This window comes from Gorilla gorilla, chromosome 2 (genome assembly GCF_029281585.2).
Source record: "Gorilla gorilla gorilla isolate KB3781 chromosome 2, NHGRI_mGorGor1-v2.1_pri, whole genome shotgun sequence".
In the NCBI taxonomy this organism is placed as follows: Eukaryota; Metazoa; Chordata; class Mammalia; order Primates; family Hominidae; genus Gorilla; species Gorilla gorilla.
Window position 1 is genome coordinate 149,611,201 of NC_086017.1, and position 14,521 is coordinate 149,625,721.

At 48.0% G+C, this 14,521-nt stretch overlaps 1 protein-coding gene across 9 annotated transcripts in view; it reads left to right on the top strand.

The window, feature by feature from the left end:
* Positions 1-14,521, top strand: part of ESYT3 (extended synaptotagmin 3) — a 53,098-nt gene that overhangs the window by 15,608 nt on the left and 22,969 nt on the right. For all 9 annotated transcript variants that reach the window (XR_002005363.4, XR_010132937.1, XM_063704247.1 and 6 more), the window contains exons 2-3: positions 11,106-11,147; positions 14,254-14,388. Coding sequence is in view for 7 of the 9 variants with exons in the window: in XM_063704244.1 (XP_063560314.1) it covers positions 11,106-11,147; positions 14,254-14,388 (177 nt within the window). In the remaining 2 variants the exon portion in view is untranslated. The remainder of the gene's footprint in view (positions 1-11,105; positions 11,148-14,253; positions 14,389-14,521) is intronic.

Sequence of the window (14,521 nt, forward strand, 5' to 3'; positions counted from 1 at the left end):
GCTAGATGGAGATTCAGACCTGCGAGGGCAGCCTCTTCTGATAGAGCATGATCAGTTCTCTGAGGTGGCTCCAAGTCTGAGGCTCCGAGAAAGCATGGGTGAGGGGCTCTATCCTTGGCTGGAAGTGGCCCAGGAAGCCTTCTTGGAGGAAGAGGTACTATGGTATTGCTGGCTGTGGTAGGGAGTTGGGGACTCGGCCCACAGTCTTTCACAGGTTAGGTCAGTTGAGCTCATTATTGCATCTTGGGGTGGGCAGATTCTGGGACAGCAAGGTATAATACCTGAGCTCACATGAGACTGCTCACTGCTTCATTTACAAGGGGCTGAATCTTTCTGGGCCAGGAGTGTCCAGGCAACCTTAGCTAGGGGCCTGAGGCCCTGAGTGACTGAGAGGTCACATGGTGGATGAGGATCAGGGCCATGAGTAGGGACAGGCCCTTTTGTCCTGTGTTGCAGCCCCCTCTCCAGTGGGCAGGAAGGTGGGGAGAGATGGTCACCGGCTCCCACTGGGTCCTGGCCCAGAGTCTTGGTGGCAGGCAGAGATGGCACTTCTGTGGGAATGTCTCTGGTGACTTTGGGGAGGGGGCTCTGGGAGGTGTGAGCTGCCCCCTGAAGACCTGGGAGGGCCACAACCCAGCTACCTCAGGGAGCAGGGGCTGAGACCTGGCCTGCCTTGCTCCTTCACCTCCCCTCCCACTCCTCCCAGCAGAGTTCAGGGATTCCTAATTCTCTGGGAACCTGGAGCTTGTAGCACAAAAGTGCTCACATGTGCTTGAGGCAAGTGATTTCCTTTTCCTCCTCCTCCTCCTCGACTGCAAATATTGAAGAGGGATTTAAGATGTTTTTCTGCCCCATTGAGAATTATTAAAGAGACAAAGCACTTTTTTTTTTTTTTTAAGGTGCTGTATATTTCAAGCTAAGGATATGAGACTTGATTTCCTCAGGCCACAGAGGGATGCAGAACCCAGGTCCCATAAGCCCTATCTCTGTGGGAGGGCAGGCCAAGAAGCCCTGTGCCAGTGTCATGAGTCATGAGCCTTGGAAATCTCAGAACAAAAAGCCAAGGAAATTGTCTAGGCTATAGGATGTTTCAAGACCCCAGAATCACCCACTCTATTCCTTTGCCCATGTTGTATTTACTTTTTAACATAACTGGTTATAAACTGTCTAAAAATGTGTTTTTTTTTCTGGTCATGAAAGTAAACATTCTCATTGGAGAATATTTGGAAATGGCATAAAAGTTAAAATTAGGATAAGCATTTTATAATCCCTCCACCCAGAGATACAGTATGTTTGGGTGTGCTTCCTTTATATAGAAAATATATGAAAACAGTTTCTTAAAAACTTGTACTTTTTTCTTTTATTTTTTATGTTCTTAACATTATATTACATTCTTCAAACAAACTTCTAAGGACGATCATATCCTTCATATGAATATACCACAAGTTGTGTAATTGTTTCTCTAACCTTGATTATATTGGTTACTTCGAGGCTTTCCTGGTCACATGGCTAGCGGAGGTGGGTGGTGGTTCCTCTGTCCGCAGTTTCTCCCTCTGATCTGTGCATCTAGATTCTGTGACTCATCCTTCAAGTCCAAGCTCAGGCCCCACCCCCAGGACTCTTGTCCATGGGCTCCTACAGGGCTCTGAGCATGTGTCTGTCACTCTGCCTCCCAGACTGATTTGTAACCTACGTATTTTTATGGCTAACTTTTCCTCCAGGCTGAAAGTTCTTTTAAGATAAGGTATATGTCTTGTACATATCTGTAGCTTCAGCTGCTAGCTCAGTGCCCAGTTCATAGTAAGGACTCAATAGAAATCTGCTGAATGAATGCTGCAGTGAATGCCTGCCGTGTAAATCTTAGTCCACATTTCTCACTTTAATTAGTATGATTCCTAGAAGTTTATGAAGATTTTTAAAGACACTTTTGCCCATTCACTGTGGTCTTATCAGCATTGAATATTATCTTTTGGGGCCTTTGCTATTTTGATAAGCAAGAGGATAAGTTTTTTTTAACTTCTAGGAATTACCAACCCTAACTGGATCATTGAACTCTCTGAACTTACTATCATCGCTTAGGTCCCCTTTAAAAAACTACTCTGTGGACAGCTCAGGGCCACCCCCCTCTGCTTTGAGCCCTTATTCCTTAGCAAAGAGTGACAGTGTTCAGTGTCAGTGTTCTCATCACTGTGACTAGTGGAATTTCATCTGCTCACTTCTGCTGGGTTCAGCTGATTTAGGCCAGTTTGCTGGCTGCGTGTGTTAAGGAGCTGTGGATTACAGAACAGTGCCAGACAGATTTTCAAGTTGGCAAAGCAATTGTTTCCCTCAGAGTACTTGAGCTGGGTAATTTAAAGCAGAAGGGTTGGAAGATTTAAAAGTAGTTTTAATGGTTAAATGTTTGCCTTCCAAGAACAGAGGAAAAAAAGGACAAAGGCTGTGCATCAGGAGAAAAGTGAAATCAAAGGACCACTTGGCTTGTAAAGCAGGAACCACTGAACAGGCAGCCACAGAGCAGCAGCCGATCTTGGGAAGACAGGAGCCAGCCTGAAGTCCAATGGCCTCCTTTTGTAGGACATCTCTGTAGGACACTCAGAATGAGTGGGTCTCCTCTCAGCAGTTAGTTAGCAGGGGTGTATTGTCTGTAAGAATGTCCTTTGGAGTAGGGAAGAGCGATGAGGCTATTTTTAGGAAACTGTGTGTCTTTGCACATGTGTGTGAGTCTGCGGATGTGTCTGTGTAGTTGTGTGTGTGTGTCTGCGTGTGTGCACACATCTGTGTTTGTGCATCTGTGTGTGTGTGTGTGACTACATGGCTGCTCCATGGGAGAGCTGCCACCCTGTGCGAGGGAGCTGGCAGAATTCATCGAATGACAGGGAGGCCCTTTAAGTGAGGCTCCTTAGTCCCTCCGCCTCCCAAGAGGGTCTGGTGGCCCAAGCTCTTGTCAAGGCCTCCCACCCCAACCTCAGACCCATCTGTGTGGACCCCACCAAAACCTTGGCTCCGATGGGAGGCAGCTGTCATTCTGGCTCCATTTCCTCACTGCTGTGGAATCATTTTTCCCAGAGGGTTTAAGAAATAATGCACAGACATCACCACCTAAATATGGATTATTGATGTGGGCCTCTTTGGTGGCCTGTCTAGCATGGAATTCTACTTAGACTTGAATTTGCTTTACCTCTTCTCTCTAAATTCTCATCACCACTACTCCCTTGAAAATGCCTAAAAACACTGTCATGAAAATATTAGATCACTTTGCCTGGAATGCGTCGGCTCAAGTACACTAACAGCATCAAGAGGTATGTTAGTTTACGGAGGCCTCAGATGGAGAGGGTGGAGGGTTGTGAACTATTTAAACTTCTCTGACAGGTAGTGCAGGGAGGACAGCAGACGTCGGAGATGCTGGTGACTTGACCATGTGTCTGGGCATCTTTGGAATTTTCCAGGCCTGCTTTGGGGAAATGTTCTCACCTATAATACATCAGTGAGGATAGTGTACATGTTTTATGGAGATGAAGCTTGCTAGAGAGCTGGATTTGTCTCTAACACCAAACCATTTAGAAGTCCACTGTCCGTGGATCTGGGAAGAACAGGAATTAACAGCCCCACTTATTAATCAGCAAGAAACCTGAGGCTGAAGGGAGTTAAGACCAAAACCCTGTGTTCTAAGTCCCTGGGCGCACTTCCTTCTCTTCCTCCTGCCTGGCTACAGAAAGCAGGTATGAGATGGGGGTGGCTCACCTTTTAGGGGGCAGAGCAGGCCCGGAGCCAGGGAAATCATAATATTCTGTTTTTTGCCTTTTGGCTCTGGCCTCCCCTTGCTCTTTGTGGAAGAATTCCCTTTATAAAGGAGTTGAGGTCTGAAGCCTGCTGTACGAATTTGGTGACACAGCAGTGTTCTCCTAGGAGTGACAGCTGGAAACCCAGGCTGTGACTTTCAAACTTAGTCAGGAACCCCCGGAGGCAGAGGAGCCACCTTCTTCCAGGGCCTGAGCAAGCCCTCCAGCCTGGGGAGCCCTGTCCACTCGTTCTTCCACACCCTCTGCTAAGATCAGAACCACCAGGAGCTTGTTAAAGACGCAGGTTTCCAGGCTCCTGCCCCAGTCCTCTGGAATCAAAATCTCTGTGGGCCCTGACCGAGCAGCTGTACTGTAGCGAGCTCTCCAGGTGGGACTGTTGAACACAGGAGTCTGAGAATCGCTGCAGATCTCTTTGCACTGCCAGGTGGTGTGGGTGACTCCCCACTAGCTGGTCCCAGAGACTCCCAGCCTCGTGGGGAACTGCAACAAAAGCTCAGTGATTTTAGGGCTCAGTTCAGTATGAGCCACTCATCTTATTTTTCAGCCTCTCTTTGTTTCCCTAGTGAGGAAAGACACAAGGCAGAGGCTCAGATTGGGTGCGTTTGCCAAGCTTCACTATGCAGCGCCCCCATTGGGCAGAGTTTCACATGGGTGCCTGACAGGCATTGGGCCCAGCTCTCTGTGGCTGTCTTTATCTGAGCCACAGATCCCTGGGCCAGTCAGTGAGGCCAGTGAAACACCAACCGTGTTCCTCCTTCCATCTCAACCACTTGCACTGTGTTGTAAATCCTCCTCATTCTCTGTTCTCACCTTGCAGTGGTGGCCAGAGGCACTAGGAAACTCAGCAGAGAATTTGCTGCGCTCTGGGTGAGGCAGAACTGGACACATAGCTCAGGTGACCTTGTTCTTGCACGTACTTGAGGTCAGAGGGGTCAGAGTGCCTGCACCTCCCAGGTCTGTACAACTTCCAGCAAAAGTTACCACTTCCAGAACGCTTACTCTGATCCAGGAAGGATACCGAGCATCATCCATGCATTTAGTCTTTTCAGGAACTGTGAAGTTGGCAGTATTGTACCCATCTCGCAGATGAGAAAGCTGAGGCTTACAGAGGTGGAATTTGAAATACACAAGGAGTAGGTTAGAAAAACACTAAGGAATGGACTTCAAATGCTGACATTTCAGGTGGAGGATGGGGAGGAGAGGAAATGGATGAGAAGAAGATTTGAGGCTTGGGCTCAAATCATATGCAGGTGAGATCTGGGTTCTGATCACATGGGTAATCTTGTTAAGTACTAACTAGTCTCTGAGTCTCCTCATTTGTAAAAGGAGAATAATGATTTATAGAGTGTTGGGAGCATCAAATGAAAGTGTTTATGGAATGCCCTTTGTAAGTCATAAGGCATGGCTTCTACCAATCAGGGCTAAAGCCCCATAAGGGCAGTTGCCTGCTAAATCCCAGACTTTATAAAAGAGGTTTCTATAAAACCTTACGTGATGCTGTGTGAGGTTTTCTTAGCAGGAGTAGTGGACGAAGTGGAAAAGCACAGACTTTGTGGTCAGACAGACCCAGGCTTGGGTCTCCGTTCTAGCACTCCACTACTGGAGATTATAAGTCATGTAACCTCTCTGAACTTTAGTTTCCTTATCTGTAAAATGGGGCAAATAAGGGATTAGGTGAGTATTAAATGACATGAGATGACATGAACTCAAAAAGGTTGAAAATAGGATGGAAAATATGCAACTGGCTAAGTCTTGAAACAAAAGAAAGCTGAGGTAGCAATTGTCATATTAGACAAAATAGAATAGAACTCAAAGACAAAGAAGGTTGTTACATGCTTGTAAAGGGCAATAATGATATACCTGGGCATGGTGGCTCACGCCTGTAATCCTAACAGTTTGGGAGGCTGAGGCAGGTGGATGGTTTGAGCCCAGGAGTTCACGACCAGCATGGGCAACATTGCAAAGCCCCATCTCTACAAAAAAAATTAGAAAATTAGCTAGACATGGTGGCATGTACCTGTAGTCTCAGCTACTGGGGAGGCCAAGGCAGGCGGATAGCTTGAGCCCAGGAGTTTGAGACTAGCCTGTGTAACATGACCTAACCCTGTCTCTACCAAAACAAACAAACAAACATTAGTCAGGCGTGGTGGTGCATACCTGTAGTCCTAGCTACTCGGGAGGCTGAGGTGGGAGGATTGCTTGAGCCTGGGAGGTCAAGGCTGCAGTAGGCCAAAATCACACCACTGCACTCCAGCCTGGGTGACACAGTGAGACCTTGTCTCAATAATTATGATAATCACAGACATATATATATGTTACATAATATAAACTTGAAATATAAATCAACAACCGGTATGAGGAAGTAGATAAATCAACAGTTGGGCTTGGAAACTTTTAATACATCCCGTTCTGAAAATGATAAATGAAGCAGGCAAAGACTAAGCAAGGATAAAGCATATTAGAAGGACATGATTAATAACCTGATCACACATGGAATAGTCATGGAAATTAATCATGTACTAGGCCACAAGGAATTATCAACATATTCCAGTGAATTGACAATCCTACAGACTGTTCAGGCCACAAAGAAATAAAATTATTATTAGAAAACAGCAAAAATATATATCTATTGAAATCTCACATGTCTAGCTATTTTAAAACATTACTATTTTGAAAACTCATTAAGTGGAAGTCATAATGGGAATAGAAAAATGAGAGCAGAATAGCAATTTATTGTGTCAAAAACTAGAGGATTTTATACCTTTGAATTCATTTATTACAAAACAAAAATGGAAAATAAATGATATTCCCCAAACTCATGAAGTTCAACTCTAAAAACATAAAAGAGCCAACAGATTTAAATCAAAGAAAAAGAGTTCTGGGAGAATCAATGAACAATTAGAACTATTAACAAATTTCAGCAAAGTTGCCCAGAAAATGAAATGCCACACAGTAATCTAACAAAAAATATACAGGACTTTTAGAGAAAAAGAGTTGGAAAGTTTGATCCTAAATGTGAATAGAAAATGTGAATAAATAAAGGGTGTTCATGATGCAATATTTAACCGTGTCAGTTAGCCCACAAGTTAACTTATAATTTAAAAAATATAACAATTGAAATCTCAGGAGGATTTTTTTTTTGTAGATTGACAAGCTGATTCTAAAATTCATACAGAACATTAAATATCTACTATTATCTAAATCAGTGTGAGAAAGAAAAAGCAAAATGGGGAATCGGCGGCCAGGTGTGGCGGCTCATGCCTGTAATCCCAGCATGCTGGGAGGCCGAGGCTGGTGGATCAGGAGTTCAGGAGTTCGAGACCAGCCTGGCCAACATGGTGAAACCCTGTCTCTGCTAAAAATACAAAAAATTAGCCAGGCGTGGTGGCAGGTGCCTGTAATCCCAGCTACTTGGGAGGCTGAGGCTGGAGAATCACTTGAACCCAGTGGGTGGAGGTTGCAGTGAGCCGAGATTGCACCATTGCACTCCAGCCTGGGCAACAAAAATGAAACTCGATCTAAAAAAAAAAAAAAAAAAAAAAAAAAAAAAAAAAATGCAAGGGAGGGGATTCACCCTACCCCAGGTCATTTGGCAAAAACACAGTGATTAAAACCATGTGGTACTGGAACAGGCCGACTGATGGAGTTGAATGGCAAGTCCAGAAACACACCAAAGTACATATGAGGAGCTAGTTTTTGAGTGAAGTAGATTCCCAAGTCAAGGAAAAAGATGGAATTTTTTTTTTATGTGTTGGGTGAAAATTGCCTTAGTGAAAGTATGGAGGGAGAAAAAAATTGTATCTTTGTCTCACCTTATGTAAAAAAATCCAGAGAGATTAAAGACCTAAACGTGAAAGCCAACAGATGAAAATCCAGAGTAACTTTGAGAATGTGGGGTGGGAAAAGATTTCTTCAAGTTCCAAAAAAAAGACCAATTATAATGGAAAAATAGATTGATCTGTCGATGTCAAAATGGGAAAGCACTGAGGATGAGTCATTGCTCCCTAAGAATCAGTCTCTATGATTTCATCCCCTGCTCCAAACTTACTCAGGGGCAGTCACAAGGAATGTGGTCTGGCTCTTGCACCTCGGCTCACTGGGAGTGAAGGCAGGTGTTGAGATTCAGGCTAAGGGAGGGGCTTCAGGTCCCTAGGCAGGGTAGGAGACTTGCCGTCTCTTATTTTCTTGGACTGAATTGTTGCTTTCTTCAGGGGGTTCAGACTCTTCCATGATGGGGCCTCTTGGTGAGCCTCAAATACAGGTGTGGGTAATCGAGAGAAACCATGACAGCTTAATCAGTGTGGGCCTTGGTCATTCTGTTGCTGCCTACACTTTCTTTCTCTTTTTTTCTTTCTTTTTTTTTTTTTTTGAGATGGAGTCTCACTCTGTGGCCCAGGCTGGAGTGCAGTGGTGTGACCTCAACTCACTGCAACCTGTGCCTCCAGGGTTCAAGCAATTCTTCTGCCTCAGCCTCCTGAGTACCTGGGATTACAGGTGTGTGCCACCATGCCCACCTAATTTTTATATTTTTTAGTAGAGATGGAGTTTTGCCATGTTGGCCAGGCTGGTCTCAAACTCCTGGGCTCAAGTGATCCACCTGCCTCGGCCTCCCAAAGCGCTGGGATTATAGGCATGAGACACAGTTCCCGGCCTTGCTTCCTACATTTTCAGGATGCATGTGGGTCACCCTGAGGCAAGGGGTGGGCTGGTCATTGATCCCAACCCTGACTGAACTCCAACATCATACCAGGAGCTTGTGAAAAATAAGTTGGTGAGCCCCACCCTTGATATACTCTGATTCAGTGGCATGAGGCAGCTCAGGAATCTTCATTTGACTAACTCCCAAGAGTGGCCAGGGTTGGACCCACCAAGCAGGATCACCTTTTGGGGTCCAGAGATCAGAACTACTCAGCTCCTGAAGTCACAAAACAACCCGGGCCAAAGGTGTGGGATGGGAAGTGTGATGCTTGGGCTGGAAGGAGGACAGCTACTGGTGAGGTCAGCAAGTTCCTCCGAGAATGCTCCCTCTTCCCACCTTAGTACTGATTCTGTATCAGAGTGATCTGTTAGTTGCCTGCCTGTGAGTTCCTTAAGGGCAAGGGCCATGCTTCATTCATTCCACAAATATTAAGACCTTCATATGTTAGAAACAGACTTTAATAGGGGTGAGGCCCAGTCAGCCCTCCTAGAGCTTCCAGTGTGTAGGGAGGTAGGCAGCAAGACCAGGCAGCTCTAGTAAAGTGTATCAAATGCTGCAGTGGAGAACCAGCAGGCCGCCTCACTTATCCCCAACTTGGGACACCCAGAGAGGCTTCCTGCAAGTGAACTCTAAGATAGTAACGAACGAATCAATCAAAGAGGGGTAGGGAGGACTGTTTCAGAGACACAAAATGACACATGCAGGCCTTTGGTAGGAACAGAAAAGGTAAAGGTGGTTGGATTGAAAGGGACCGGTGGGAGTGGGCGATGAGGCCATGACATGAGCTGGGTCTCCTCTCTAGGCCCATGTGCAGTAATTTCTACTTTAGTACTGGGCAGTGTAATAGGAAGAAACGGAAAGGTCTTGCCTTCCATTTGCCTGGTTCCCAGCTGAGACCAGACCCAGGGTAGCTGCAGGGAATGTTTGCTGAGCAGGTGGCATCACCCCCACTGAACTGAGCTCCTGCCCACTCTCCCCACAATTCCTTCCCGCATCGATCTCTTCTGTTTCTGTGGGCTGGGCCAGCTGCACCTTTGGGAACCAGGCCGTATTTTCTCTTCCATACCTGGGAATATAAACTTTTCTGAGTTAGTATAGGCCACTGCCCAGAGCAAGGGAAACTGAGGCTGGGAGAATAGTATCCCAAGAGAGAATGGGAGAATGGTGTCCCAAGGGTCTCAGAAGCACTGAACTCCTCTGACCAATCAAGGCTGTTAAAAACTGTTCCGGGAGAACTGAATTTCTCTGTCCCCTACTTTGGGAATGGCTGTGATCCTGAACGAGTGCTGCAGGCCAGGGCATGTGTTTGAGTCTTTAGGGCAACCCCAGAGCTGGCTGAGGACCTGGCACTTGGTAGGTGTGCGAACTGCAGGGACACATCTACTTAGTCCCAGGACAGTGGCCTTTCTGAGCTCCCAGATAGAGGGGGCATGCCCTTTCCCCACCGTGGGTGGTCCCAGGCCCACTCTGAATCTGACCCCAAGCCAGCCTCATGTTCAGGGGACTTGGGGCATGGCCACAGTGATGGCTGTGGCTGCCGTTTTGGTGAACAGTGTTTTGTGCAGGTACCCTGTACATGTCCACGCCTACTCCTCTGTAAGAAAACCCCTGGGGGAATGAGAAGCTCAGCAGACAGATGCAGAGACTGAGACTCCTGGAGGGGGATTAAGCACTCTCAGAATTATGTCATGCACAAGTCAGCCAACAGGACTGTCCCTCCACTCCACTCACCTTCCACTGTTCCCCCTTCCCACACTGGGGTTCACCCAGCAGGTGGAGCTGGAGTGGCTAGGGGTTGTGACCCCGTAGTTGGAAGCTATGTGACTATAGGAAAGGCCTAAGGCGAAGGGAGGAGGCTTGGGAGGGGCTTCTGGGAGCCAAGGTGGGCAGAGGTGGGAGGGGCGCCCCACAGCACCCCACTCCTTAGTTGTCTATGAAAACATCAAGCTGTTAAGTACTTATCACTGGGTGGTAGAATTCCCTAATATTTTTTCTTTTTGTTTAGCTGATGTTTGCATTTTCTAATTTTTCTACGGAGACTGCATATTGTTTGTGTCATTGAAACGAATAAGGGGGATGGAATTTGCAAGGAGCAACCTGTGTTATCCTGGGGGCTTCCAGGTTGGGGGTCCTGTGCTTCCCCAGGAGTGGGGATTTACTTGCGTGTGCAAAGAAGCAGTTTCCAGCCCTCCCTTTCCTCCTCGCCTTCCATGTCCTCTCCCACCTCGGCCTCCGCGTGGGGCTGGGGTGGAGGGGAGAGGTGAAACCGCGTGGAGTCCTGTCCTGCCCGCCACCGCGTGCCCAGAAACGCCCACGCAGCCTTGGAGCTGGGCTGCACTGCGGAATCAGTGTCAGCTGGTTGTCTGTTTATTTGCTGCCTGCTCCACCGGATAGTGCGCTATTTGAGGGCAGGACCAGTTCCGAGTTGCCAGGGCTGGACGCTGAGTGGGTGCGGAGAGCGCACCTGTGACCGACGTGGAGGCGGCGGGGAGGAAGGGTTGAGGTGCAGCGCGTGGGCGGAATGGGGAGCCCGCTAGGCTGGCTTGCTTGGTTCCCAGGGGGTGTGCGGCTTCAAGTCTAACTTCCCCTCGGGGCTTCTTTCCTAGATCCACTTCCCAGACGTGGAGCGGGTCGAGTGGGCCAACAAGGTAAGGCCGCTGGCAGGGCCTAGCAGGGCCAGACGCATGCCAGCCTCGTCCTCCCCGCGGCTGTCACCCCCACAGCCTGATGGGGGCCTCGCGGCAATTTCCTTGCCTGACTCGGGCAGGGATGCTCCCTTTCCCTCTTCTTTCACCAGAATGGCTCGCTTTTGTTAACAACAACAAATTGAAATTAATACGTGGTCACAGCAGAAAAATTAGAAAATACAGAGAAGTATAGAGAAAAGTACAATCCCCACTGGCTCACCAGGCCAGGAGCTGTACTTTCTTAGGGAGAGGAAGACATTAATTAGACAACAGCTTCTGGACACTGCCTGGTTTCCTGCCTAGGTCCAACAGCATTTCTGTGCAGTCTTGGGCAGACTGCCTAACACCTCTGAGCTGGCTTCCTTATCCGTAAAATGGGAATAATTAGAGTCCTTGCCCTGGCTCAATTCACTGACATCACTACTGTAATTGCTGTTAGGTCACCCCTGGGAACTCCCCTTGGGCTCTGCTGCCAGATGTCCCAAGGAGGCTCCTGCTGGATGATGACCCCTGGCCGAGCCCTCCCCAGCAGGAATCCCGACGTCACGGAGGACAAACCGGAGGCCTGCCCCTCCCTGATCTGCCCAGACCTGTCCCTAACTGTGAGGGCTCCATGGCAGTCCCCAGCTCAAATCTCCTGACTGAGGAATGTTTCTAATACAAACCTTGCCTCTGGGAGGAGGCTTAGCCCGTAGCAGGAATGACTTAGGTTAGGTATAAGAAAGGACTTCCTGATGGATGTTGATCCAAGATTGCTGTTTTCATATTACCAGAGGTGTCATTGCTGAGTGCATCAAAAAGCATTCCCTAGCCGGGCATGGTAGCACACACCAGGGTCACAACTCCTTGGGAGGCTGAGGCAGGAGGATCGTTTCAGCCTAGGAGTTCAAGGCCAGCTTGAGCAACATAGCAAGACTCCATCTCAAAAACAACAGTAACAGCAAAAGAACAGAGAACATTCTCAGCCTCTGGGTAAATTTGGAAGAAGCAGGTTGCTGCTTTAAGAGGAGTGACTGGGTTTCTGGGGATTCATGCAGGACCCAGTGCCTCTGGGCAAACCTTGTAGAGTTCCTCCTGCACTGTGTTAGCTGGTTCATGGATCTCTGCCTGTGTTACATCTTTCTTTCAGTAATACACTGAGGCCTACACAAGGCGTTGGAGATATAAGACTGTTGGGATATGAGGTTCCCACCTTCATCTTGGATGGGGAGACAGAGACAGTTGTGTAGGTAAACCACATACTAGGGCACCGAGTGTGTCCTAACGAGCGTTAAACTCAGGAGGCACTTGGCCAGTGACAAACCAGCAAGACAGGAAGATGAGACCAGACCCAAGAAAGTAGAACCTGGGGTTTGGAGAGGCCTTTGAGAGAGATGGGAACAATGAGCCCTAAAATCTCACAGCCTTTAGGCTCCTCCAATGATGGCTTTGGAAGGGGCACATGGAGGAAGGAAATGCATATTTAAACTGAAGCCCAAGCCCACAGGAAAGATACAGTCTTGTATCTCCAACGCCTTGTGTAGGCCTCAGTGTATTACTGAAAGAAAGATGTAACGCAGGCAGAGATCCATGAACCAGCTAACACAGTGCAGGAGGAACTCTACAAGGTTTGCCCAGAGGCACTGGGTCCTGCATGAATCCCCAGAAACCCAGTCACTCCTCTTAAAGCAGCAACCTGCTTCTTCCAAATTTACCCAGAGGCTGAGAATGTTCTCTGTTCTTTTGCTGTTACTGTTGTTTTTGAGATGGAGTCTTGCTTTGTTGCCCAAGCTGGCCTTGAACTCCTGGGCTGAAACGATCCTCCTGCCTCAGCCTCCCAAGGAGTTGTGACCCCGGTGTGTGCTACCATGCCCGGCTAGGGAATGCTTTTTGATGCACTTAGCAATGACACTTCTGGTAATGTGAAAATAGCAATTTTGGATCAACATCCATCAGCTCGGGTAACACAGGGGGACCCTATCTCTACAAAAACATTAAAATGCGTGGTGGTGCACGCATGTAGTCCCAGCCACCCAGGAGGCTGTGGTGGGAAATCACCTAAGCCTGGGAGGTTGAGGCTGCAGGGAGCTGTAATCATGCCACTGCACTCCAGCCTGGGTGACAGAGTGAGACCTTGTCTTAAAAAAGAAGGCCGGGTGCTGTGGCTCACACCTGTAATCCCAGCACTTTGAGAGGCCAAGGCGGACAGATCACTTGAGGCCAGGAGTTCAAGACCAGTCTGGGCAACATGGTGAAACCCTGTCTCTACTAAAAATAAAAAAAAATTTAAAAAATTAAAAAAATTCACTGGGTGTGATGGCAGGTACCTGTAATCTCAGCTACTTGGGAGGCTGAGGCAGGAGAATCACTTGAACCAGGAGGTGGAGGTTGCAGTGAGCCGAGGTCGTGCCATTGCACTCCAGCCTGGGCAACAAGAGCGAAACTCCGTTTGAGAAAAAAGAAAAAGAAGATGGAGAAGCCTTGCCCCAAACAGAAAGTACCTGCTGGCTGGCCCGCCCTCCATTCCCCTCTGATTTCCACCATCCTCCCCTGTCTCTGCCATCTTCATTCTCCCCAGGTCCTGCACTTCGTTCCCAAATCAGCACAGTGAGTCATTCTGCTGCAGAAATCGGGCAAAGGCTGCCTTTTCTGATTGCTAGAAAATGAAATCCACAGGAAACAATTTAACTTCCTCTTCTGTAATTTTTTTCTTAAACTTCTGGCATCTGCTACTTTTTGTTTAAACCACAGTGTAGAATGAGATTATGTTTTAGCACAGAACTAAAGGGCTTTCTAATATTAAATGTAGTGAATGAGTATTTCTTGGTGCTCTGCGGAATAGCACCAAATCTTGGGGTCCTGCTGCCTGCATGACAGTGGGAACCACGGCTGTAGTTATCAGATGTTTGACGGACAGACAGATGAACAGGTGAGCAGATGGGTGGGCAGGCAAGCAGGTGAGTGCTGCAGCATAGGAACCCCCACCCCAAGACCAGGCTGCAGAGAATCAGGACCTTGTCCCATGCAGCTGTGGGTCTGCAGTGGGGGTACAGACCTGACTACCAAGAGCCTCTTCCCGTCTTCACAGATCATCTCTCAGACCTGGCCCTACCTAAGCATGATCATGGAAAGCAAGTTCCGGGAGAAACTTGAGCCCAAGATCCGAGAGAAGAGCATCCACCTGAGGACCTTTACCTTTACCAAGCTCTACTTTGGACAGAAGGTGGGTGTGTCTCGGGAGGGTCAGCCTGGACTGGCTGTGCAGTCTTCTCTCTGTTCCCTCTCCTCCCACCTTTCTCCCACCCAGGTCAGTCATATGACTGCAAAGATCCCACTGGACCTTACAGGGGGACACC